Consider the following 24,039-nt stretch of genomic DNA (forward strand, 5'->3'; position numbering starts at 1 on the left):
CGGCCAAGAGAGGTCCACGCCAGACGGCCACACGGGCTCCAGCCGCTCTGTCCGTTCACCAGAACCGTCAAGAGGGTCTTTGAGAGGGCGGAAGTGGAAACCGCAGATGGGGCGATAGCGAGGGGTGGGGGATGGACAGGTGTATGTCGGAGGTGAGGTTTCCAGGGGACAAGGTTAGGGACGAGCAGGTGATGCCCTGCCAAGGAAGGAAAGCCCGTACCTGCGCTCCCTGGGAGGGGCCTCAGAGCCTCGGAGCCACAGCCATGTGGGTCCTGGTGGCATAATCCTGCCAGAGCGTGCTCCTGACCTGGTCCCCTCGGGCTCTCTCAGATATCTGGAGGATGCCAGTTAATTGTGGGGCCTGAAGAACTGTGTGTGGCTCCAGTTGGGCATTGGGAGGCACAGAAGTGAGACTTTGGCATGGATTGTACCTTCACATGGGAAGGAGGAGGGCATGGGCAGCGGCCATACCATGACCGGCTGATAGCCCTGGGAAAAACTCTGAACCTTCTTGAGCCTCAGTTTCCTCAGTCATAAGATGGGGATGGTGCTGGTTCCTCGTGGGGCTGTTGAGAGCATAAATGAGTCAGTATCTGTGCTCAGAACAGTGCCTGATGCCCAGGTTCTGAGTGTGCACTCAGGAATCGAAGCTATTGTTAATGTCACTGTCATATTGTCATCAGGGCTGGAGGCTGCTGCGTTGGAGAATCGTCTCCCATGTTTCTCATCACTCTCCAAGTCCTGAATCCTTCTCCAACTCGTTCCCTCTTCTCCATCTCCCAATGCTAACCACCCCCCACCCCCCGACTGGCCTCCCTTCCTTCAGGCCCCAGCTCCGTCAAACCTCCCTCCACTTCATAACGGCAACCCTTCTAGAGCATCCATCTCATCGGATCACTTCCCTGCCTTAGAAACTGCTCCCGACTCCCAACACCTTTAAGACAATGACAAGGGTCAAGTTACACAAGACCCTTGGAGATGCTCCCTATGCTCTTTCCCACCTGCGCACCCCCTTTTCCCCTGGGCTTCAGGCAGCATGCACCATACTTGCACATGTTGCTACTGAGAACATCCTTCACTCTTCCATCCAGCAAACTCCTACGCATCCTTCAATGGCCGACTTGATTGTTCCCTCTTTTGTCATGCTTTTCCCAATAAACCCTGGCAGAGTTAGTGGCTCCTTCCTCTCTGTCCACACAGCCTCTGTAGCGGTGTGGTGGAGTCCTATGTGAGGCAAAAGGTATCTGCTTGGACAGCATGTGGGAGAAAACTCAAATACGGGTAGCATCACTCTGCCCTTGGGAACGTTCTGTGGGATACTAGAGAAGTAAAAAGAAGCAAGGAGCCCAAGACGGTGCCTGGATGTCATTTCTGTATACGAAGGTGTAGGCAGCAAGAGGGCTTCACATCTGCTTGTTTCTACATCAGAGACACAGTTGTGTTTACCTGGGGTGGGCCGGGTGGGGAGGAAGGGGCAGGGTGGAGGGGGAAAGATTTTAATGGTATGAATTCATGTTGTTGGAGTTTTAATGATGTTAAGGTATTTCCCATTTTAAAAACAGAAAGGGTCCAGCACAGTGGCTCACGCCTGTAATCCCAGCACTTTGGGAGGCCTAAGCAGGATGATCACTTGAGGTCAGGAGTTCAAGACCCGTCTGGCCAACATGATGAAACCCCATCTCCACTAAAAATACAAAACTTAGCTGGGCATGGTGACGTGTGCCTGTAATCCCAGCTACTCGGGAGGCTGAGGCAGGAGAATTGCTTGAACCTGGGATGCAGAGGTCGCAGTGAGATGAGACTGTGCCACTGCACTCCAGCCTGGGTAACAGAGCAAGACTCCATCTCAAAAAAAAAGAAAAGAGAGAGAAAGAGAAGGAAGGGAGGAAGGAAGGAAAGAAGAAGGAAGGAAGGGATGGAGGGAGGGAGGGTGTAGAGGGAGGGAGGGAGGGAGATAAAGAGGGAAGGAGGGAGAAAGGTAGGGAGGAGGGCAGACAGGGAGGGAGAGAGTGGGGGAAAGGAAAGAGCAGTCGCTTAGGAAGACGCCTGTACGTGAGTCTGCCCTGCTCTGGCTCCAAACCAGATGTTCTTCCGGCAGCGTTAGAGCAGCTCGTTGAAATGGTGGGCTTTGTTTCAGGCCCACCATGTATGAAAAACGAATCCCCAGCAGCTAAAATCTCACCCCGTGTGGCAAGGTACCCACAGGATGAACAGTTTCCAGGATCTGAGGGAACGGAGGGTCCACAGCTCCCGTCTGTCTCCTCCTGGGTGTTTGTTCAGCCAAGGGAAGTAGTGGGCTGGGTTGCCCCTTGTCTTTCTCTTTGCTGCTGAGCACACACTTAAGTTCATGGGGGTTAAACACGCTCATGATGAGCCCTCGCTGTGCAGCGTGGTGTTTTCACATTGGGGCTTTGGCATTAGGTGGAAAAGTTGTGCTACCTGCCAAGCTGTGTGGCTTCTGGCTAGTCACCTAACCTCTCTGGGCTTCGGTTGCCCTATTTACAAATTAGGGAGAATAATACCTTCTCAGAGTGCCCTTATGAGGATTGCATGAAACAACACATGCGTGGCACATAGTAAATGCTACCCACCATCATCATCACCATGGTGATGAATGGCAGTTACTGGTCTCTCTCTGCCCCAGGTCCTGTAAACTCCCCGAGGGCAAGGGCCAGGCTCCAGTCCTTTCTGTGCCTCCCAGAGCTCAGCACAGAGCTGGCTCTATAAGGGTGCCCTGATAGTGTTGATTTTACATTCCCGAACCCCACATCCCAGAATGCAGCCAGTGCCTGTGCTGTTGGTGGGCAGACAGGCCGGTGTCTCCAGATTCTAGGCCGGGGCTCTGGTAATGCCCAGCCATGTGGCTGTGGTGGCACAGGGACACTGGAAGAGTCATGATTAACACTCAGACTCTGAAGCTAGGCTGTATTTAAGTCCCAGCACTGTCATTATTTAGCTGTGTGACCTTGGTATTTTACTTAACCTCTCTGGGCCTCAATTTTCTCACCCATGAAATGGGGTTGTGAGACTCGACCATCCCTCATCTCCTCTCAAGCTGGACCTCCCTTGACCTCGCGAGCTGTGCAGTTTCTTGCTCTGTCTTTGCTTGTGTCATTCCCTCGGCCTGGAATGCTCTTCCCTGTCCACGTCCATGTTTCACTCCTATTCATCCTCCACAGCCCAGATCAGGCGTCAGCTTCCCAGGAATTCCCTGTGCATCACTCTCTGCCTGAGCTTGCAGAGCTGTCAGTCAAATTGCTGGGTGCTTCCATTCTGGGGCAGCCCTTCCCCCAACGCCAATGTTTCTGAAACCACTGGGTTCTGTTGCCAAGTCCATTGGGCCTCTTTGTGTTTCCTCTTCCAGATCCTTGAGGCGTATTATAACGAGGTCTCCCAGGAGTGGCGGGGAAGCCACCTGCTTATGTTTGCGACTTCCCTGGCAGGCTGGTGCTCCTTCAGGTCAGAACCTGGCTGTCATTCATCTCAGCTTTCCCAGTCCCAGCACAGGCCTGGCCCATGTCGGCTCAGTAAGGAGCAGGTCCCAGGTCTGAGTTCCTGGGAGGCACAGAGAAGGGGCCAGCTGGGATCAGCCTCCTACTGTGTGCGACGCTGTGTCTCCAGACTGCCCAGGGCTGGGGCAGAGCGTCCCAATTTCTCTGAGACTGTGGGGGTGGGGGCCTGGGTGGGAGAGCTGGGGTGAGAGAGGCAGCTCCGGGGAGGCTGGAGAAATGGGGGTGACTCAGAAGGCATTGCCATCTCCCTGTGTGAGCCGGGGCGGGCATGGGGTGGGGAAAGATGGAATTGTGACTCTGTTACTAATTCTCAGTGGCCTTGGACAGGTCCTTTCCCACCCTAGGTCTCACTGTCCTCACCTGTAAAATGAGAGTGGGACAAGCCGTTCTCCATGTTCCCCCAGCCCCCGCCCTGCCCCACCCCCAGCACTAACGCACTGGAGACCCAGGCGCTGCTGAGTGTCTCCTCGCTTCCCCTTTCTCCTTTTAAAGCGTGCTCTTACCTGCAGTGATTAATCTACCAATGACGGGGGCATTTACTGCCAACCCTCTAACCCTCACCACCACCTGCGAGCTACCCACGACTGCCCACACATTCTACAGACCAACTTACAGCAAACAAAGGCTCAGAGATGTTGAGTGGTTTGCCTGAGGCCACACAGCCAGGATGGGTGGAGTGGGGAGCTGAACCCAGGCATTCACAAGCCCCCTGCCCCTGAGTCTGCCCCACCTACCCCAGCAGTGGCTCCTCCCCTAGGAATCCCCCGCCACCCTGGGGAGGGTTCAGAAGGCCCGAGGAGGGGGCCCATTGCTGCCAGCCACATCCTGTGACGGTTGCCCTGGGGAGCGCGGCTTTCTCTCTACCTCTGGGACAGGTGAATGGAAAGCAGGCCCCGCCTAGCCCCACAGTCCCACCTCCTTCATCACCCGCCCTTCCTGGGAGGGCTCTGAGAAAACCTGAGCCCCAACCCTCACCCTGCAGGCAGAGCTGGGCACTGGCCATGGCAGCAGGACGAAAGTCACAGCCCTGAGTGGGCAGAGGACTGGAGGAAATGCCGATTCCTCTGTGCAGATCCGCTCCAGTCCCCTCCAGCTCCACCGGCCTCATCCCCACCTCCTTCTGGGGTGGTGCAGCCCTTTGCCGGGCAACTCTAAGCATACAACTCCCTGGAATTAGCCTACCTTTGAAGCTGTTGGGGGCTCAGGCGGGAACTCATTCAGCGCAGTAACCCCTGCCACTGAGCCCAGGGCCGCTGTGGAGCAGCCCAGGGAGGCAATGAGGTTGAGTTCTCATAGACTCTGCCTCTGAGTCTGTCAGATTCTGTTTTCCTATCCCCAGTATTAAAAAAGTCTTTGCGATAGAGTCTCACTCTCACCCAGGCTGGAGTGCAGTGATGTGATCATGGCTCACTACAGCCTCAAATTCCTGGGCTCAATTTCCCTCCCTGCTTCAGCCTCCCAAGTAGCTGAGACTACAGGTGTGTACCACCACACCTGGATGATTTTCAATATTTAGTTTTATTTTTTGTAGAGATGGGATCTCACTATGTTGCCCAGGCTGGTCTCGAACTTCTGGGTTAAAGTGATCCTCCTGACATGGCCTCTGCTGAGAATTACAGGCGTGAACCACTGTGCCCGGCCTGCCCAGTGATTTTTATGGCACTGAGCCACAGTGGGTTTTCCAATTCCCCAGCATTTCCACCTAAACAGATAGAGTTGCCCCCACCATTGCCCCGACCTGACTTCTCCCCTGCATGCACACACACGCATGCACACACACACACACACTCTGCACATGGAGCAGTTGCTGTTGGTGCTCTTCTTGGACCATTGCCATGGAAGATGGCTTCTTATAGCACGTGCCTCTGACCCTCTGCCTGTGGCTTCTCCAGACACAGCACGCGCTCAGCTCACTCACAAGCCGCTCGGTAGTGCTGGGGCTGGGGGTTAATGCTCCTCAACCAATGACAGGCAGAGAGGGTGGGTCAATATCCCAGCTCCCTGCCCCCTTGGTGGGACAATTCTGAGGTGTGTCTCCCAGAGGTCCCCAGCACCACTGAGCCCTGGCTGCCCATAATAGCAACCTGTTCGTGAACATTGTCTTCCTTCCTTCCCCCTTTTCCTTCCTCATTTTCTTACTGCTGCTCCCTGGGATTACTTCCCATATGAAAGATTTGAGCTCAACTCTTTGTCTCATTGGTATCCAACATATGCCACGCACACACACACACACATGCACATACATGCCACACACATGCACATACATGCCACACACGCATGCACATACATGCAACACACATGCACATACATTCCACACACGCATGCACACACACATGCAGCCTGGGTTCTATGACGTTTAAGAAATTGTCATTGCACGCCCTGGTTTAATTCAGCAATTCAGTTTAATCTCAGGATACTCAGAGCAGGACAACAAAGCCTGGTCTGAGCCCGTGGACCTCTCTCTGGGGGCTGCACGGAGACATTCGCAGCCCTGAGTACAACACTGCGTATTCATGCATCCCTCCCAGAAGCATCCTCATCAATTCGAGGAGACACATGGGGACTCGGGGCCTAGTGCAGCTTCTGAGCCCCTTCCTGGAAGACATCTCTATGCTCCTGCCCCCATGGGGACTGGGCCCCTATCTCTGGGGTCTGTGGTGGGGCTGGGCTGGAATCTTCTTTGTAAACCATAGGAAACTCAGAATAAACACCCATTGTCCAGGGACAGTCACTGTAGAACTGGTCTGTGCCCCTGGCGGACTTGGAGTGTCTCTGGGGCAGGACTGGCCTTGGGCCCCAGTTCCTTGGTTGGGGGTACACAGTCAACCTGTCATTGTCAGCTGGTTGTGCCCAGGAAGGCTGTATTCCCTGCCCAGGTGCAGTTACCACCCCGAGCAAAGCCTGGGACAGCTGGTGTGCTATCCCGTCCCAACACTGATAGGTGTTGTCACCTATCAGTGACAACAGCCCAGCAGCCCCTAGTGCGTGGGTCCTCCTGCAGCAGCACTGGCATGGGGGCCCAGTTCTGCCCCTCCCAGGACTTCTGGACCCTGAAGTGTCAGAAACTCGGGGAATCAAAGCGTCGGACACTTGAGGTTTGGAAGGGGCCTCCAGAGTCATCCAGTCCAGCTCTCCAACTCCCCTCCACCAGCTGCTGAGAGGTAGCCCAGACTCTGCTTGTTCATGCCCGAGACAGAGGGCTCACACCTGTTGGAGGCAGCATCCTCCCTGGGGCTGCTATCTGGGGCTGGGGGAGGGCGGTGCCAGCAGGTTTGGCTTGATGGATGGAGACTGAGCAGTACAAGGTGTGACGTTTCCTTCCATCTCTCCAAGAGAGGACTCTCAGCCCCATGGGGAGGTGAGCTGGGAGGGAGGGGAAGGGGAAAGGGAGTAGGTAGAGCAGGAGGCCAGAGGGTCGGAGCCACCCCAGGAGCCTCGGCTGGCCCGGCCTAGGCTGCGCCGATGTCGTCGTAGTCATCGTTGTCGGTGGAGTCAGGCTGAGGGCTGGGGGACCCTGTGGGCAGAGAGGCCCAGGTTAGTGGGAGACCCAGTCATTGCCCCTGCTGCCCCGCGGGACAGAGCTGAGTGGGTCTGGCTCCACATCACTATCCCCGTGGGATGCTACATGAAGCTATCTGATCATCTTGCTTCCGGCCATGTCCCTGGCTGGGACATCAGCACTAAGGGAAGAGCCTTGTCTGTCTGGTTCAGGGCTGTGGTCTCCACGATAGCACACTGCACGACATGGTGGACGGCTGAATGCTAGGAGCCCCTCTGCTACCACAGTCTCCCCCAAGGGGCCAACCAGCTGCTTCTGCTTGAATGCCTCCACTAACAGGGAGCTCACTTCTTATCAAAGCAACCTGTTTGACTATTTCTTCATCCCGTCCACATCCATTTTCCCCACCTCTTCGTATTCTTGTTGTGTTTGTGTTTGTTCTTTTGCAGAGAGAGAGTCTCGCTCTGACCCTGTGGTGGCACGATCCATAGTGATACGATCATAGCTCACTGCAGCCTGGATCTCCTGGTCTCACACCTCCCACCTCAGCCTCCTGAGGAGCTAGGACTACAGGCACATGCTACTACGCTCAGCTAATAATTAGTTTTTAGTTTTGTAGAGACTGGGTCTTGCTATGTTCCCGGGGCTAGTCTTAAACTCCTGGCCTCAAGCAATTTTCCTGCCTTGTGCTGGGATTACAGCCTTGAGCTACCATGCCTGGCCTTGCTTTGTTTTTTAAAAAGTTATTTTCCCTCTCTTCTTTCACCCTTTCTTTCTCCTTTTCCCCTTGAGTTAATGCATCCAATAGTTCCCCACTCATCTACTCCCCAGTGCCTCTCTGTCCCCCTCCCAAAATCCTTTCCCCAGATATTGGCACCTGGACAGCCAAACTGCTCCTCCGAAGGGGGCTGGGGTGGTGGCTGGAAGTTCTGGTACCACTCCCCGGACGAGGTGCTGGAGCTGTCATCAGCCGAGGGCCCTGCTGGAAACCCCCAGAACCAGTCACCCGCTGCCAGCACACAGCCACTTCTCAAGTTGCCAGAGCTGGGGGGCCCACGTGACTCACAAGAGCCAAGTCCCTAGCTTGACAAATGACAAAGTGAAGGCCCAGAGATGGGAGGAGACTTCTCCAAGGGCACACAGCGAATGGCTGTGGGACTGGGTAGAATCCTGACCTCGGCCTGGCTCAGGGCTCCCAGCTTCACGCCCCCTCCAGCCAGGCTGGCTATGGGATGGGGTTCGGGGGAGGCACAGCTTACCTGAAAAGGCTGGCTGGGTGCCGGCCAGCTCCAAGTTTGGGGGCTGCTCCGGGAAGGAACTCCTCTCTGAAGAAAACACCTGGGGGTTCCATGGAGGTGGCTTGCTTCTGGGACTATTGCAGTAATCCTCCCCCGAAGAGGTGCTCGACTCACTGTTGCTCCTCGGGTGATACTGAGGACCCAGGGATGGCGGGTCTGTAATGCAGTGTCCAGGGTTGGCAGCTGGGATGTGGGAGGCATGCAGCTCTTCAAGTCCTAAGCCAGGAAACGGAGAATGGTGACAAAAGAAGCCGTGCAGCAAGAAGACTTTAAGTCAGACTTCAGAAAGCACTTACTGCCTATAGGATTGATTAAAGTCCAGAAAGACTCATTGAGGGAGGCTCCTGCTGGAAGGTCTCAAGGTGAGCTGAGCTACTGTCTGGAGGTGGGGCTGCCATTCACCCCCCTCCCCAACCTGACTCACCTTCCTCCAAGGGTGGCATCTGGAACCTGCTCTGCTGGACCTCCTCATCTGTGACCCGATGCCGCTGGGAATCTGCAAGCAGAGGCAGTGGTGGAGAAGGGTGAAGGCTCAACCTCATCATTTAGGAGCCTGGAGAAGGGACTGGATTTCCTTGGGCCTGGGGTGGCTGAACAGGGTGGGAGGACAACTCTAGAGGCAGAGAGGGCTTAGCATTTCCCATCAAATTGCAGGTTCATATCCCAATCCAACAGACCCTTCACCTCAATCTAGGGCCAACGTGTTTAACTAGCCTGGGGCCAGAAACTCTAGTGCCCTGCAATCTCCCAGCCCCCAGCCCCAGCTGTCCCTCCTACTACTTAGAGAGGTATCAGGAGTCTGGGTTCTGTCCTTGTGACCTGGCAGCTCTAGGCAGGAGAAGGACAGATGTTTGCTCCTTCAAGAAGCCTTCCTAGAGTGAAACCCAGATGGTCTGGAATTACTGCATCACAGGCTCTGTGGCATCTTCAAGTTTCAGAAACAGATTTGTAGAGTCTGGAGAATATGATTGTCTGGGATCTTGGAGTTAGCTCTTTTGAATCTGGTACCACTGACTTTTAATTTCAATGTTATAGCATCGTGGACTTTTAGTCTTGCATCTTACATGCCTGGGCTCAGAACCTCAGGTTTGATAGACACTTCATCCCTGTGGCTCCCAAACATTGGTCCTCAGGCCAGAAGAAGTGGAATCATCTGTGTCCCAGCCCCAGAAGCCCTGGGTTAGCAGGCGGGGCCGGGACAGCTGTCTGTTGCCCAATATCCATTCTGGCTTTTATCTGGACACAGCTGCCCAGGACAGAGATTTCGTTTCCCTGCCTCTCTTGCAGCTAGTGGGTTTGTGTGCTGGGTGCTGGGTTGTGAGCGGGAATGCTGTGGCCATCTCCAGCATCCTGTCTTTCCCTTGCCCTTGCCTGGAATGTGGACATGCAGGTGAGCCATTCTGGACCATGTAGATGAAGGCAACATCTTAGGGACTGCACAGCAACAAGAAAGAAGGGGCTGGGTCCCTGCCAACCTCTCAGGATCCTGTCATTTGGAGCCTTCGGTCACACACAGCCAAACTCATCCTGACTGATACATTAGGTGTGGGGAGGGGCTCAGGAATTGTTGACAAGCTCCCAAGTGATTCCACAATAGGGTGTGGGATGCGCTGGTCTATTCCAACCTCCCAGCATTGCCCGGGCCCTGCCTTCAGCGTTATCTTTCCTCTTCCTATCCCAGAAGGCAAAGAAAAGAGCCGGCTATGAGGCGCAAGCTGGCATGAGAGTGGAGGTAAAGAAGTGGGTGGGGCTGATGGGATCAGACAGGGCAGGATGGGACACGGAGGGATATGGGCGGGCAAGAACCCCTGCCAACTGTGTGTCTCATCTGCACTCCCCCATCTCTCACACAGAGAGCCATCTTTAGGTGAGTGTCAAAGGCCTGGTTTTAAGACCCTACATGGCCGGAGACAAACATGGGAGAGACAGAGGTCAGAGCGGAGATGTCCTGAGACATCAAGATGACCCCAGGGTCACAAAGCACTGTGAAAACGTCAATGTGGGACCATTTACAGTCAATCCAGTGGGTAACCAGGGGGATTCTGTCCACGTCATGCAGGGGTTACTAGGTGGGACTACTGACGGTCCCCTCGGGGTCCCCTCCCTGATTCAGGCAGGTGGGCCCTCGGGAACCCAGCCAGGCACTCACTGTAGAAGGTGGTCAGGGCCACAGGAGGTTGGGCGCTGAAGTCATAGTGCTCATAGTCTGAGTCCGAGCCAGAGTCTGAGTCCTCAGGGGGCGGGGCCTGGACCTCGATGGGCAGCATGAAAACTGGGGAGAGAACAGAGTCGGGGGCATGGCAAAGTGGTGGGCAGAAAGGTATAGGGAGAGATGGTAGAGAGTATGAACAGCAGAGGTGAGAGGCAGAGTGGCAGGAGAGCACCAAGTAGCCCTTTTTTTTTTTTCTTTTCTGGGACAGGGTCTCACTCTGTTGTCCAGGCTGGAGTACAGTGGTGCCATCACAGCTCACTGCAGCACTGACCTCCTGGGCTCAGGTGATCCTCCCACCTCAGTCTCCCTAGTAGCTGGGACCACAGGCATGCACCATCACACCCAGCTAATGTTTGAATTGAGAAAGGTTTTCACAATGTTGCCCAGGCTGGTCTCAAACTCCTGGGCTCAAGCGATCCATCCCCCTCGGCCTCCCAAAGTGCTGGGACTACAGGCATCCACCACCGTGCCCGGCCTGGGTAGCCCATCTTGCACAAACCACCCAGTCTGAAGTTTCTAGGCTGCCTTCATTCATTTCCAATATGGAGAACTAAACATTTATTTAGCAAACGCTTAACACAGTACTTGCTATATGTAAGGCACTATTCTAACACTTACAAGTATTACCTCATTTAACCCTCATGATAACTCTGTGAAGTAGGTACATTACCATCCCCATTTTACCTTGGAGGGAACTGAGGCACAGACAGGTTCTTACCTGGCCCAGAGCCGGCAGTCTGGCTCTAAACCTCTAGACTGTGCTATTCGGTGAGCAACTGCCCTGTGCTAAGCCTTGTGCTAGATGCTGTATTCACATTCTCTTCTCAAATATATGGACACTCTGTGCAAAGGATATTTACAATATTTGGCTGAGTTTTGTATTGGTTTTTATGTCATTGAACTCTTTCCCATAAAGGTGACTGAATATATTCATAATGCAAGGTGATTAAGCTCAAATTCCTCTGCAAGACTTTCAAGAGGCAGAAGTCCATATCTCATAAAGGATGAATGACTGACCTAGTTTTTGTTTTTTGAGACAGAGTCTTGCTGTGTCTCCCAGGCTGGAGTGCAGTGACGTGATCTCGGCTCACTGCAACCTCCGCCTCCCAGGTTCAAGCGATTCTCCTGCCTCAGCTTCCCAAGTAGCTGGGATTACAGGTGCACACCACCACACCCCGCTAGTAGAAACGAGGTTTCACCATGTTGGCCAGGTTGGTCTCCAACTCCTGACCTCAAGTGATCTGCCCACCTCAGGCTCCCAAAGTGCTGGGATTACAGGCGTGAGCCACTGTGCCTGGGCCCAATTTTTTTTTTTTGCTTAGAAAACATGAAATATGAAATAAAACCACATTCGAGGAGAATCTTGATGGGGCTTCGCAAGGCCAATTGGGCAGGATGCTGACAGGGATGATGATATCACAAGCCTACCAGCCAAATAGCAGAGCAAAGCAGAACAGAGTTTTCCTCTGAGAACCAAGATCTAGACCGTGCTTAGCCTATATTTGTCCAGAATTCAAAACTCTAGAGTCCTAGTGTGACTGAATTGGAAGTCATCTGCCCTTCAACGTCTAGGGATGACTTGAGCCTGCTCAAGGTCCCAGGGCTGTGAATGGGCTGGCCCAGATCTCATCTCCAGTCGTATGTACGTCTTGGACCTAAGCAGTGCTGACCTTCCAGAAAGTGCACCCTTCTTGTCCTCCCCAGCCCTCCCACACCCAGGATGGGGGACATCCTACCTTCTTTGGGGATGGTGATGGGGACCGGTTGATAGCTATTGCTCCCTGCTGGGTTGGTGGTGGGTAGGTGCTGGTGGTTCACCATTACGGGGAGGGCTGAGGGAGGGGAGGCAGAAATTCTACAAGTCATTTTTTTGCCCTCTCCCAGTCTACCTGGTTCCATTCTGTTCTCATCGAGACACCACCCTCCTCATTCCCCCAACACTTGCAGGCACGCGCACGCGCACACACACACGCACACACATGCACAGAGCCTGGTCCTCCCCGCTGGTGGGTACACGACTGCTGGGCATGCTGGGAAAATCCTTTCCACCATGGGGAGTTCCCCAGGGCCAGGGTCTGGGGGCCATTGCTGGACCACACCACTGCTGCGGGGGTTCTGCCGAGGCCCACACCCCCCTGGGATGGCAGTGGCTCCCAGAACCTTGCACTTACCATATTTTCCTTTAATTCTCAAGAGGATGAAGGCTATGAAGATGAGGGAGCCAAGGAGAAGAATTCCCAGAACGATGGAGGAGATGAAGAGCATTAGCTCCCGAGATTCCTTGTTCTCTAGTTTCACTGTCACAGAAGATTCTGGAAACAAGAATTCCAATGCAGGAAGAAAGAGGAATGGGCACTCAACCTTCTTTTTGCCTTTCCATTCTCTATAAAGCTGACCTGCTTCCCTTTTTATGTTATCTTCCTCCTTGCTTCCTTTTTCCATTTTTTCCCATCTTCTTTTAAGTGTGTAGTATACATTAGGGGCTCAATAAATGCATACTGCATGCATGATTAATTGATTAAATGAATTACTGCCTGAAATACAACTCTGGCCACCAGGTTGCAGAGATCTATCTGTCTGCTAGCTCTTCAGTATTTAGTCTTTGTTCAATAGACAATTATTGAGTACCCTGTGTGCCTGGCACTAGACCCTGGGGCTACACATATGACAACAGTATCATAGGCCTTGCAGGGCTTTGTCTAGTGGAGAGGTCAATAAGTACCCCAATCCAATATGGTGAGGTACCTGCTGTGATGGAGGTTTGAACAGCGACACTGGAGGCATGAGGCCGTATAAAAGGCACCCCCTTCTCTGTGAGGGAAGCCCAAGGCTGACTTCCCAGAGATGGCGACTCTGAGCCACCTCTGGCAGTGAACAGACCATCAGGAGAGCTGTGCCTGAGACCCCCTCCTTCCCACCAGACATCCCCTCCACGAGGACAGGAGTGGGGTCTGGGATTCAGGGTCTCCCGCCTCCGCAGCCCCACTCTGGGGTGACTTCTTGCCTTCCCCCTCCCTCAGCCTCCCCTCTGCTTGAAAGAATGCAAAGCACAAGAATGGATACAGGGGGCAGTGAGGAGGGTGCCTGGAGTGAGCAGACCACAGGGCTAGATGACTAGTAGTGACAGCGACGGGGAGGGAGATGAGATCATCCAGACCTCCTTGCTGGAGGCAGTGTCTGCTTCCCCAGGAGAGAACCTGCTCCCTGTCTTCATTTTCTCTTCTCCCCTTTCTGTCTGTAAATGGGGAATTTTGGGCCAGGATGGGAGCTGGATCTGGCAGCAAGAAGTAGATGTGAGAGTGAGGCTGGGTGTTGCGGCCATGGGGAGACCCGTGAATGTGGGCCGAGAGGGCCGTGGCCGAGGGAGGGGCTGATGAACCAAGGACCGGGGCATGGTCCCTGGATCTCTCTTTGTGCTTCACTCTTTGCCCTTCCGGGATGGTGTGGATCCCCACCCCAACTTCAGGAAGAGAAAGTGTGTGCAGGTTGTCTGCAGGGCCTGGCAGGAGCTCGCCCGGCAGCCTGTGCAGTTGTGTGTTTCATTTCCTCTCTGTGCTGTCATCCATGGCTAGGGCCTCTGTGCCCTCTCCCCAAACCCCTGTTCACTGCTTCTGGGGTGTCTGAGAGAAGATGACAGAGAGCTAGGAGGCACAGCAAGGGAGTCTGGGCCAGCCCCTGTGGGTATCCCAGGACTGCAAAGGGGCTCTATGCCTGAACTAAATACTCATAGCAACAGCAGACCTTCAGACAGTTCTTACAGTCTTCGAGGCTCTGTTCTAAGTGCTTTACAAAAATTAATTCACTGGAGCCTCACAGCAATGCTAGGAGAAAGGTGCTATATGCATATCACCCCCATTTTATAATTGAGGCATCTGAGGCTCAGAGAGGTTAAGAGTTGCCCAACAGGACACAGCTAGCAAGAGGCACAGCTGGGATTTGAGTCCTGGGAGTCTGCTCTGATGCCAGCCAAGCTACACACAGCTGGTGGGTAGACCAAGGATGGACCTGGAATTCAGAGCCTTGGTTGTCAATTCTGGCCAGCAATCACTAGCTATGACTTCAGCCTCAGAGCCTCAGCTCCTTTCTTGATGTAAGGATTATACTAAGACCTCTCCCATTTGGCTACAGAGAGGATTAAAGGGTTGGGAAATAATAGCTACAAAGCACTAGGCCCAGTGTTTGGCCTGTTATGAACACAGGGCTGTGTCCCAATGTTCCCGCTACCCAGCTGGGCCAAGATCACCCTACCCCTGCCGCCCCCTGACCCTGACCCCTGCTCGAGGTGGTATCAGCTCTCTCTAGCTCTTTCCTTCTTCCCTCCAGGAGCTCACAGGAAAGTGGGGGAATGGACTCCTGTCCAGGAAGTCTCAGGACTCAGTAATCTACGGGCTGACTTGGCAAGGAGGGGATGTAGAAAGAGTAGAAAGCGACGCCCAGAGAGCCCCCGGGGAGGCAAGTCCATTGGCTGGAAGTGGAGGATGGGGACCAAACCATCCTCAACCCCAACACAGGTGTGCACAGAAACACACACACACACACACACGTGTCCAAGCTTCTGAGAAACCATGTAGTACCCAGCAACACTTACCTGTGGTGACTGTCTGAACACTTGCAGGGACTTCGGAAGTGGACAGATTGTGCAAACTCCGGGAAGCTGTCAGAAAGCACCGCCCAGTCACTCAATGCATGTTACTGAGCACCTACTGTGTGCCAGGCCTTGGGTTAGAAAGTGAATGGGACAGACAAGGAACCCAGAACTAGGGTTGTGCTCCTATCAGGGGCACGTGGCTAAGGAAACTTACATCCCTCCCCTCCTCCCCCCACAGTAAGGAGGAACTCATGGATTAAATGCTGGGAAGGCTCTTTGATTAGAATAAAGGGCTAATAGAATTATCCCTTCTTCCTGCGTAAGCTGCTACAGACCACAAATCCCTGTTCCATTCAGTTTCAGTTTGTTATTAATCGGCCTAGGGAGATGATGAGCTGACACTATCTTCATTATCATCATCGGCATTCCCGTTGGGCAGGTGTGCTCACACAGATAGGAGCTTAAAAGTCTCTCAGCAGTTACCATCAGGTTTCCCAGCTATCCTGCGAAGTACCTAGTATCAGCATCCACACTTGTAGGTTAAGGGACTGTTGGAAGCCTCCTTGCCAGTAAATGGCAAAGCTGGAATTTGTAACCAGGTGTCTGAATGCCGTAAGAACGCAAATATCATGTTTCTTCAGATCTATCTAACACTCACATTTTTTCAAACTTTAACACGTCTGAAACTGGGATCATAGCCTCAATCATTACGTTTGGTGGTTTATTTTGGCAGCGTTTGTTCTTCTTTACAATACATAAAATAATAATGGTGCGACTTATAAACAATGCCATCTTAGATTTGGTGAAATATGGTAGAACCCAAACCATAGAGTGCGTATGAGGCTTAGCTGAAATAAGAGCTACTTAGTGCTCAACAATGCCTAGCATATGATCAGGGTTCCAGAAGCTGTCATCGATATTTTTACTAGGGCCTGCTAATATTATTTTTACTATCATCACCAGGCCTGGGATGGCAAATTGGTTTCAACTCTTGAGTCAATCCCAGTTAAGAGGAACCGTTGCTTAGCATATAATGTCTTCATATACGATTCATCATTCTGGGGCTGAGTGGGGCATCTGAAAATGCCTCGATGAATTAGCACTGTCTGCCTGGGCACCGTAAGGACAACGGTCCTTCTTATGCCGTATGTGCCATTGCCGATCTGGTGCCTATTGTGGTCCTTGGGCTGTAAGTTTTTAGGACATGGATTCAGGTAGTATTCTGGCTCATATCAGGGGGGTAGAGTGGGATGGGGTACCTGAGCAGAGGACCCTGGCTGCCAGCGACTGGCTGCAGAGGTTGGAGTTGTTGAACCGCCAGGAGCAGTTGGAGAGGGTGAGCTCCTCCCCGTTGCATGAGTAGTACATCCTGCCGGACAAGGAGTGGGGCAGCCCCTTGGGCCTCTCGATCACGGTTCCGCAGCCCAAGGACTGGCAGAGTACCTTGGCCTCTGATGCGTACCACTCGCTGTCACACACTGTGTTCCAGACCCCTCGGAAGTGTACCTCCACCTGCCCCTCGCAGGCGTCGGCGCCCCCGGTCAGGCGCCAGGACTGGTGCTCTGCAGGAAAGGGGCAGGGGACAGAGTCCGGTCAGGATCCTTTGGGCAGATATTCCCGTCAGCCCAGACCCACCAGGGCAGGCACCAATGAAGGCATTTGGTCTCCAGATCTTGTGTCTTCTCCCTCCTGTGTCTGTGTCCCCCTGTCACCTGCCCCATCTGCTCTGGCCAGCCCTGCTGTGATAAGTGTGGTCTGTGGAGCAGCAGCATCGGCATTGCCTGGGATCTTGTCAGAAACAGACTCTGGAGCCCTGCCTCAGACCTACTGAATCAGAATCCACATTTTAACACTCCCACCTCCCCCATCTCCTGCATATCAAAGAGAGGCACTGGCTGGTCCAGAACCTTCTGGCCTCACCTGGACAGACCAACAGCCTCCTCAGAGGCCTCCCTGCCTTCAGTCTCTCCTTGCTGCTTGAATGCAGGTGACCAACTCCCGCTCGGGAAGAGTCTCACTTTTAATGTCATCTCTTTCAGGAGGTGGTCAGCCTTAGCCTCCAGCTCCACATTGCCTGCTGCCTCTAGACTCCACCTGACTGCCTTTCTTGGGGGCATTTACCACTTTCTCTCCTGAATTACGTTTGTCTCAGTCTCATCTCACTTCCTGAACTGTGACCTCTCAAGGACAGGGACCACCTCTCCGGCACTAACTCCAGGCTTGGCGCCCAGTAGGCCTATGGTGAGTGTCAGTGGTGACCGCGCTTCAGTGACTCCGCCCACTGACCTGAGCACACCACGCCCGCGTCCTCTTTGTGGCCGCAGTAGTGCTGTCCTGGCAGCCCCGGGCAGTCCCACAGGTAAGCTTCGGCCCCGGAGCAGTTCACCTGGTCCCGGTGGATAGGTCCACGGCCGGGCGTGAAGTGCAAGCCGGGCACGGCCTGGACTGCCCAGCCGCAGCCCAGTTGCCTGCACACCACGTGGGCGTCCTCCAGGTCCCAAGTGTCATCGCACACCGATCCCCACTCGCCATGCTCCAGCATCTCCACGCGGCCGGCGCAGGCGCCGCCACCGTCCACCAGGCGCAGCGCGCGGTTCTCTAGGGGTGGGAGGGGGTTGTGGACGCTGGGGCACCCGGCAAGGAAGGGAGGGTTGGGGTGATGGTTGGACTGGCAGGAGAGTTGTGAGCATGTTATGGACCCAGTAAGAAGGCTGTAGCCGGGTAGGCAAGACTGGGAATCCCCCCAGGGCTGCAGATGGGGTAGGTAGAGCAGCAGGCTGGTGGGAGGGACCAGAGGCCTGGTGGGCGGGGCCTGGAGGGCAGGTTTGGTATCCTGGGAGCCACAGCGCTAAGGGGAATCCTGTGAACCTGGCATGTTTATGTATATGGGGAAAGGGGAGGAGATAGAGACCCAGAGCGGGCGGGGACAGGGAAGCGGCGGGCCCAGTAAGTAGGGTTAGAGACCGGGTTAACTTTGGGAATCCAGGAGTGGGACTAGGGACCAAGTGTAGGGGAGTCTGGGGGCCAGATCCGAGGAAATGCTCAGATCTGGAAGTGACTCGACGTCGTCCTTCGGTGTGGGAACCCAGTGCGTTTGCGGGTTCCGCCTCACTGGTAGGCGGTGAGGGTGGAGGTCTGGAGCGCGAGGCTTGGGTCCAGGGGCTGGAGCCAGGGGCAGTGGCTGAAGGCCTGGGGAGTGGGGCAGGTGGGGGCCTGTGTAGGGGGTGCACTCGTACCTGCACAGATGACGCGGGCCCGCCTCCCGTCGCTGCGGCACGCGTGCTCCACCACCTCGCAGAGCTGCCACTCGGTGCCGCTGCACAGGAGGGCGGGTGCTCCGGCCAGAGTGGCGTTAGCGGCAGCGCTTGTGTTCCCGGCCGCCGGCGGGGGCGGCAGCTCGGGGGTCGGCCGGGGGAGCAGGGTGGCTGCCTCCGCCCCACCGCAGTCCAGTGCTCGGCACACGGCCTCTGCGGCGCGGCTGTCCCAGAGCGCCCAGCACGCGGGCTCCCAGGACGCCCTGAGCCGGACCTCCACCGTCCCGCTGCAGCTGCTGCTCCCGTTCGTCAGACGGACCGGAAGCCGCTCCCCTGGAAGTGTCAGACCAGTGAGCTGAGACCGGTGGGCCGGGGCAGGCGGTTGCCCAGGCTCTGCCACTGACTCTGCGTGACCTTTGACAACGCCCTGCTTGGCTCTGGGTCTCAGCTTTCCAATCTGCAAAATGGAGCCGGGCCGGCTCATCCCTGATCCCCCCTTGAGGCCTGACCCTGTGATTCTCCTTAGAGTCAGACGAAGGTGGGGCTCAGGAGTGACTCTAGAGGTTAAGATGGGTGACAGACAACCAGGGATCCAGCCCCCACAAACCCTCCTCACTTGCTCCTGTCTCCAGGGGCACCCGTTTGTGAAAGAAAGGCAGAGTTGTGAGTTCAGGGGCCCTGGCCCAATGGGTACATGCTTCCCCTGGAGGCCCCTCTGCTCCTCTGAGGGTACTGTCCTAGAGGCTGCCACAGTAACCAGGGAACCCTGGAGGATTGCCAAAGGGCTGGCCATGGGGTTGATGATGGGCTGCTTCAGCTGATGGTGGTCCTCACTTCCCCAGAACCCCTTCTTTGGGAACCACCTGCCCCTTTTAGCCCAGGATTGTACCCCCAGTGCCAGCATGCAGCTTTGCATAGAGTAGGTCCTTAATAAATGTCTGTGGAGTAAATCAAGGACCCATCTGGTGGAACCCTGCCACCCCCACCAAGAACTCTAGCTTGTTCTCCACAAATCCCCTTAAAATGCTCCAGGCATACCTGCCCACCTGTATGTGACTTATCAGTGGCCTCTCAAAAAATGGTAGTTCTACGATCTCAAAGTGAATTGATAGCGGAACTTCGGGTGATGGGTCAGGAAGAAGTGTTGTCTGAAGTCAGGGAGCCTCCTGGCATCCTAAATGTCCTTCCCTTCTTTATTACCATGGGGGACCACCTACAGAAAGCTGACCATGGACCCCCAGAGACAATGTTTGCTCACCTGGCTGCCAGACCTCGCTCTCTGCACTGCTGGCGTTGAGCTGGTCAGATGGGGCTGGAGACAGATGACCTGAAATGAACCAGCAGGAGCGTGGTGGGTGAGTGAGCTCAGGCCTGGAGGCCACAGAGGCACCCTGATGAGCAGGGGGCACTTCCTGGAGCCTGTGGCGGCTACAGGAGGCCTTTGGAAAAGACATGGTCCTCAACTTTGGGAGCATTTGCATTTGCCTCCCTTCAGGGTAGGGAAAATTCTCAAACATTGGCGTTTCAAGATCCTCCGCTTTATCTATTCATTGCACACACATCTTCAGAAATCGGAGTAGAACAGGTAGGAATGGCAGTGGGCATTGGGGCCAGACACACAAACTGGCTTCATGACCATGAATGAGTGACTTAATCTTTCTGTGCCAGTCCCAATTTTTCAACAATGATACTTAGGAAAATATTGTGAGACTGAAATGAGACAGCCCATGAAATACTTGACATATAGAAAAAGCTTGAAAATGGGAGTGATTTAGAAAAAAAAAATTTTGTTTGTAGAATTCGTTTGAGAATTTCATACCAGACTTTAGAATAATTGGCACATCCTGAACTGGGAACCACTGGATTGCAAAGTGTTTTCAGACACTAAGAAACTAACATTCACTAAGGACAGGTATTTGCATATATTATTCTATTTACTTTCTTTCTTTTCTTTTTTTTTTGAGACGGAGTTTCGCTCTTGTCACCCAGGCTGGAGTGTAATGGCTCGATCTCGGCTCACCACAACCTCTGCCTCCCAGGTTCAAGCGATTCTCCTGCCTCAGCCTCCCAAGTGGCTGGGATTACAGCCATGGGCCACCATGCCTGGCTAATTTTGTATTTTTAGTAGAGATGGGGTTTCTCCATGTGGGTCAGGCTGGTCTCGAACTCCTGACCTCAGGTAATCTGCCTGCCTCAGCCTCCCAAAGTGCTGGGATTACAGGTGTGAGCCACCGCATCCAGCCTATACTATTTACTTTCAACAACACAATGAGGCAGGTATTAGCATTCTTATTTTACGGATTAGGAAAAGGTGGCTCCAAAAGCAAAAATCAGTTGTCCCTGCCAGATAGGGTCCATTTATTCCACCAGAGCTACTATCCATTCTGCCCTGGGAGGCCGACCTGTTTGAATTAACCCCTGTCTTCCTGGGCCTTATGGCTTCTGCCAGATTCAGCCAATGGGGAGCCTTAGCAGAGATAGGAAGAAGTGAGGAGAGTGAAGATGTGACACTTATTCCTCTGGCCCCACCTGTGAGGTCCCTCGGGTAGGCTGTGTCCCTCATGTGAAGGACATTGTTTATTCAAGGTGACCTCTCCTTGACTGTCTCCTACTCGGACTCACTGACCGCTCCTTGGTTGTGTCTCCTTTGGCCAGAAGTTGCTCTTAGATTCTACTTACTGCATTACCTTGGTAAATAGTTCTTCTGTAAATGAGTCCCCTTTAAATTCCTATTCTAGGTGTGCCACCTGGTTCCTGCTGGGACCCTGACTGATGCATGGCCTGAGGCCACCCGGTGAGCAAGCTGCAGAGCCTGGATTTAAACTGTCTTCAAGGACTTGCCTCCCCTCTGGGCTGGGATGTTTGGGCTTGCAAAGCACAAAGGGAGGCTCTGGGGCAGGGACTTTTGTGGTTGCATATGAACTCCTCTGCATTTCCTGGTTTCTCTTGCACTTAAGGGTGGGCTGGTTGAAGCCTAGACAGAAGACGTGTGCCCACTTTTGAGCCAAAGCAGGGAAGAAGTAGTGAGACTTTTGCACTTATGTCTTCCCTGTTGAAGCATATTAGAGGCCCTGGGTTGCCGAGGAACTGCAAGAGGGAAGGGGATGTTGACCCGGCTTGAATTTTGTGTGAGTAAGGAGTAAACCATGATCATGTTAAACCATGAAGATTTGGGGGTGTCCTTGTTACTACAGCCTTGCCTAGCCTGGCCTGACCGATACAGAGGCTGAAGACTTGGAATGACCGCTACACATTCCTGGAGTTTCACCTGAGCAGATTCCACGGACACGCCCCCTGAGCCTGAGCATGTGTGTGTGCGTGTATACACCCTGGCAGACAGCCCTCTCCAGGAAACCGTGTGGGCCTCTCCATCATCAGGCAGAAAGTCATCAGCCCTCTAATTGCCGTCCTCGCTAACTCCCTGGCTATCTGCCCAGCCTGACCTCCTGGAGGAGAAATGACTCCAAATTCAGAGCACAAACTCCGTGGCTGGTGTATTATAATAATCAGCGCGAGAATTCAGATGCCCACAAGTTGGGATTTCAGAATCTCGGTTCCCACAGCAACGGTCCCAGTGCTCCAGCATAGTTTTCAATGTTACGACATGCGGTGGGGGAGGGGGATTGAACGATGGCTGCAGTGTGTATGACTGTGAGGTGTGTGCATGTGAGTGTGTGTGAGTGACTCTGTGCATATGTGATTAAGACTGTGTGTGTGAATGTGATGTGTGTTGGGGTGGGGGGCCTTTAACTCAACTCTGTATCATTTCTCTCTCTGGGTCTGGAAAACCACTCTCTCATGCATAAAGACACAAATGTGTTCTCCTAGATGGGAAAACCCTAGAGTGCAGGGCCCACGGCTAGGTCAGCCCTGTGTCCCCCACAGTGTCCAAGGCAGTGTTTGTTGATTGACTGACCGAATGAAAGAGTGAGCAGCAGCTGCCAGCTCCAAGGCAGTTGGTTGAAAGCAGATAACCTTGAGGGCTTTATTTTTGCAACAAGCATTCTCCCATCCCCTATCCCAGGAAGGGAACCTGGCTTCTCTGTTCTCTGACTTCTGCACTACAGGAAGAAAAACAGAAATTACCTGGAACCATCTTTCCATCCAGGCCTCATTTCACAGAGGGCTGAATGCAAGATCAGCGTTTCTCAGACATCATGATCACCTTTTTTGTTTTGAGACAGAGTCTCGCTCTGTCGCCCAGGCTGGAGTGCAGCGGCGCAATCTCGACTCACTGCAACCTCTGCCTCCTGTGTTCAAGCGATTCTCGTGCCTCAGTCTCCCGAGTAGCTGGGACTACAGACGCTCACCACGATGTCAGCTAATATTTGTATATTTTTTTGTAGAGATGGGGTTTCTCCATGTTGTCCAGGCTGGTCTTGAATTTCTGAGCTCAAGCGATCTGCCCGCCTCAGCCTCCCAAATTGCTGGGATTACAGGCATGAGCCACCGCACCCGGCCCGTTGTTACCACCTTTGCCTGGCCCTGTGCCTCACACTTTTCTTTAAATTGGTTCACTTTTTTGCTACAATAAATGTATTTGAAAAGCAGCCTGCTATGGTTTGAATGTGTCCCAAAGTTCATGTGCTGGAAACTTTATCCCCCAATGACCTGTGTTGAGAAGTTGGATGTTTAACAGTTGATTAGGGCTGGGTGTGGTGGCTCACGCCTGTAAGCCCAGCACTTTGCAAGGCTGAGGTGGGCGGATTACCTGAGGTCAGGAGTTCGAGACCAGCCTGGTCAACATGGTGAAACCCCGTCTCTACTACAAATACAAAAATTAGTCGGGTGTAGTGGCACACGCCTGTAATTCCAGCTACTCAGGAAGCTGAGGCAGGAGAATTGCTTGAGTCCGAGAGGCGGAGGTTACAGTGAGCTGAGACCATGCCACTGCAGTCCAGCCTGGCCAACAGAGCTAGACTCTGTCTCAAAAAAAAAAAAAAAAAGAAAAAAGAAAAGAGCTGATTAGTCATGAGGATTCTGCCTTCATGAACGGCTTAATGCTGTTATCATGGGGGTGTGTTGGTTATTGCAGAAGTGGCTTTGTTGTAGAAGTGAATTCAGCCCTCGCTCTGTCTCTTGTGCACTCTCCGGCCATGTGATGCCTTCCATTGTGTTATGATGCAGGGAGAAGGCCCTCATCAGATGTGGCCCTTAAATCTTGGGCTTCCCAACCTGCAGAACTATGAGAAACAAATTTCTTTTTGTTTTAAATTACTCATTTTGTGGCACTTTGTTATAGCAACACAAAACAGAGTAAGAGCAAACCTTTACCCTTTCCTGTGAATTTGCTTTTTTACGTCATTAAAGACACCTGAACATAAAAATATTCACTGCAGATTTTTTTTTTTTTTTTTTTTGAGACAGTGTCTCGCTCTGTCACCCAGGCTGGAGTGCAGCAGTGTGATCTCGGCTCACTGCAACCTCCACCTCCCAGATTCAAGCAATTCTCCTGCCTCAGCCTCCCAAGTTGCTGGGATTACAGGTTCCCACCACCACACCCTGCTAATTTTTTTGTATTTTTGGCACAGATGGGGTTTCTCCATGTTGGCCAGGTTGGGTCTTGAACACCTGACCTCAAGTGATCTGCCTGCCTTGGACTCCCAAACTGCTGGGATTGCAGGTGTGAGCCACCGCACCCAGTCCACTGCAGATTTTTGAATGGCAAAAAGTTAG

General features: G+C 53.5%; 1 protein-coding gene and 1 long non-coding RNA gene across 19 annotated transcripts in view; one reads left to right on the forward strand and one right to left on the reverse strand.

Annotated features, from left to right (window-relative positions):
• The window catches only part of LOC144334196 (uncharacterized), a 69,165-nt gene extending 62,920 nt beyond the window's left edge, over window positions 1-6,245 (forward strand). The window contains exon 3 of the long non-coding RNA XR_013403754.1: window positions 3,365-6,245. This is a non-coding gene — a long non-coding RNA (uncharacterized LOC144334196). The remainder of the gene's footprint in view (window positions 1-3,364) is intronic.
• CD6 (CD6 molecule) overlaps window positions 5,896-24,039 on the reverse strand; it is a 49,989-nt gene continuing 31,845 nt past the window's right edge. For 2 of the 18 annotated variants that reach the window (XM_015114057.3, XM_077962761.1), the window contains 12 exons: window positions 19,622-19,690; window positions 18,346-18,696; window positions 17,396-17,707; window positions 16,369-16,671; window positions 15,110-15,175; window positions 12,693-12,833; window positions 12,258-12,353; window positions 10,459-10,581; window positions 8,734-8,805; window positions 8,271-8,525; window positions 7,889-7,990; window positions 5,896-7,026 (listed from right to left, as the gene is read on the reverse strand). In XM_015114057.3, the coding sequence (XP_014969543.1) occupies window positions 6,962-7,026; window positions 7,889-7,990; window positions 8,271-8,525; window positions 8,734-8,805; window positions 10,459-10,581; window positions 12,258-12,353; window positions 12,693-12,833; window positions 15,110-15,175; window positions 16,369-16,671; window positions 17,396-17,707; window positions 18,346-18,696; window positions 19,622-19,690 (1,955 nt within the window). In that variant the 3' untranslated portion in view covers window positions 5,896-6,961. Of the gene's footprint in view, window positions 7,027-7,888; window positions 7,994-8,270; window positions 8,526-8,733; window positions 8,806-10,458; window positions 10,582-12,257; window positions 12,354-12,692; window positions 12,834-15,109; window positions 15,176-16,368; window positions 16,672-17,395; window positions 17,778-18,221; window positions 18,697-19,621; window positions 19,691-24,039 lie in introns of all 18 variants that reach the window. The other 16 variants (XM_015114056.3, XM_028833377.2, XM_077962759.1 and 13 more) reach the window with 15 other exon arrangements.

This window comes from Macaca mulatta, chromosome 14 (genome assembly GCF_049350105.2).
Source record: "Macaca mulatta isolate MMU2019108-1 chromosome 14, T2T-MMU8v2.0, whole genome shotgun sequence".
Taxonomy (NCBI): domain Eukaryota; kingdom Metazoa; phylum Chordata; class Mammalia; order Primates; family Cercopithecidae; genus Macaca; species Macaca mulatta.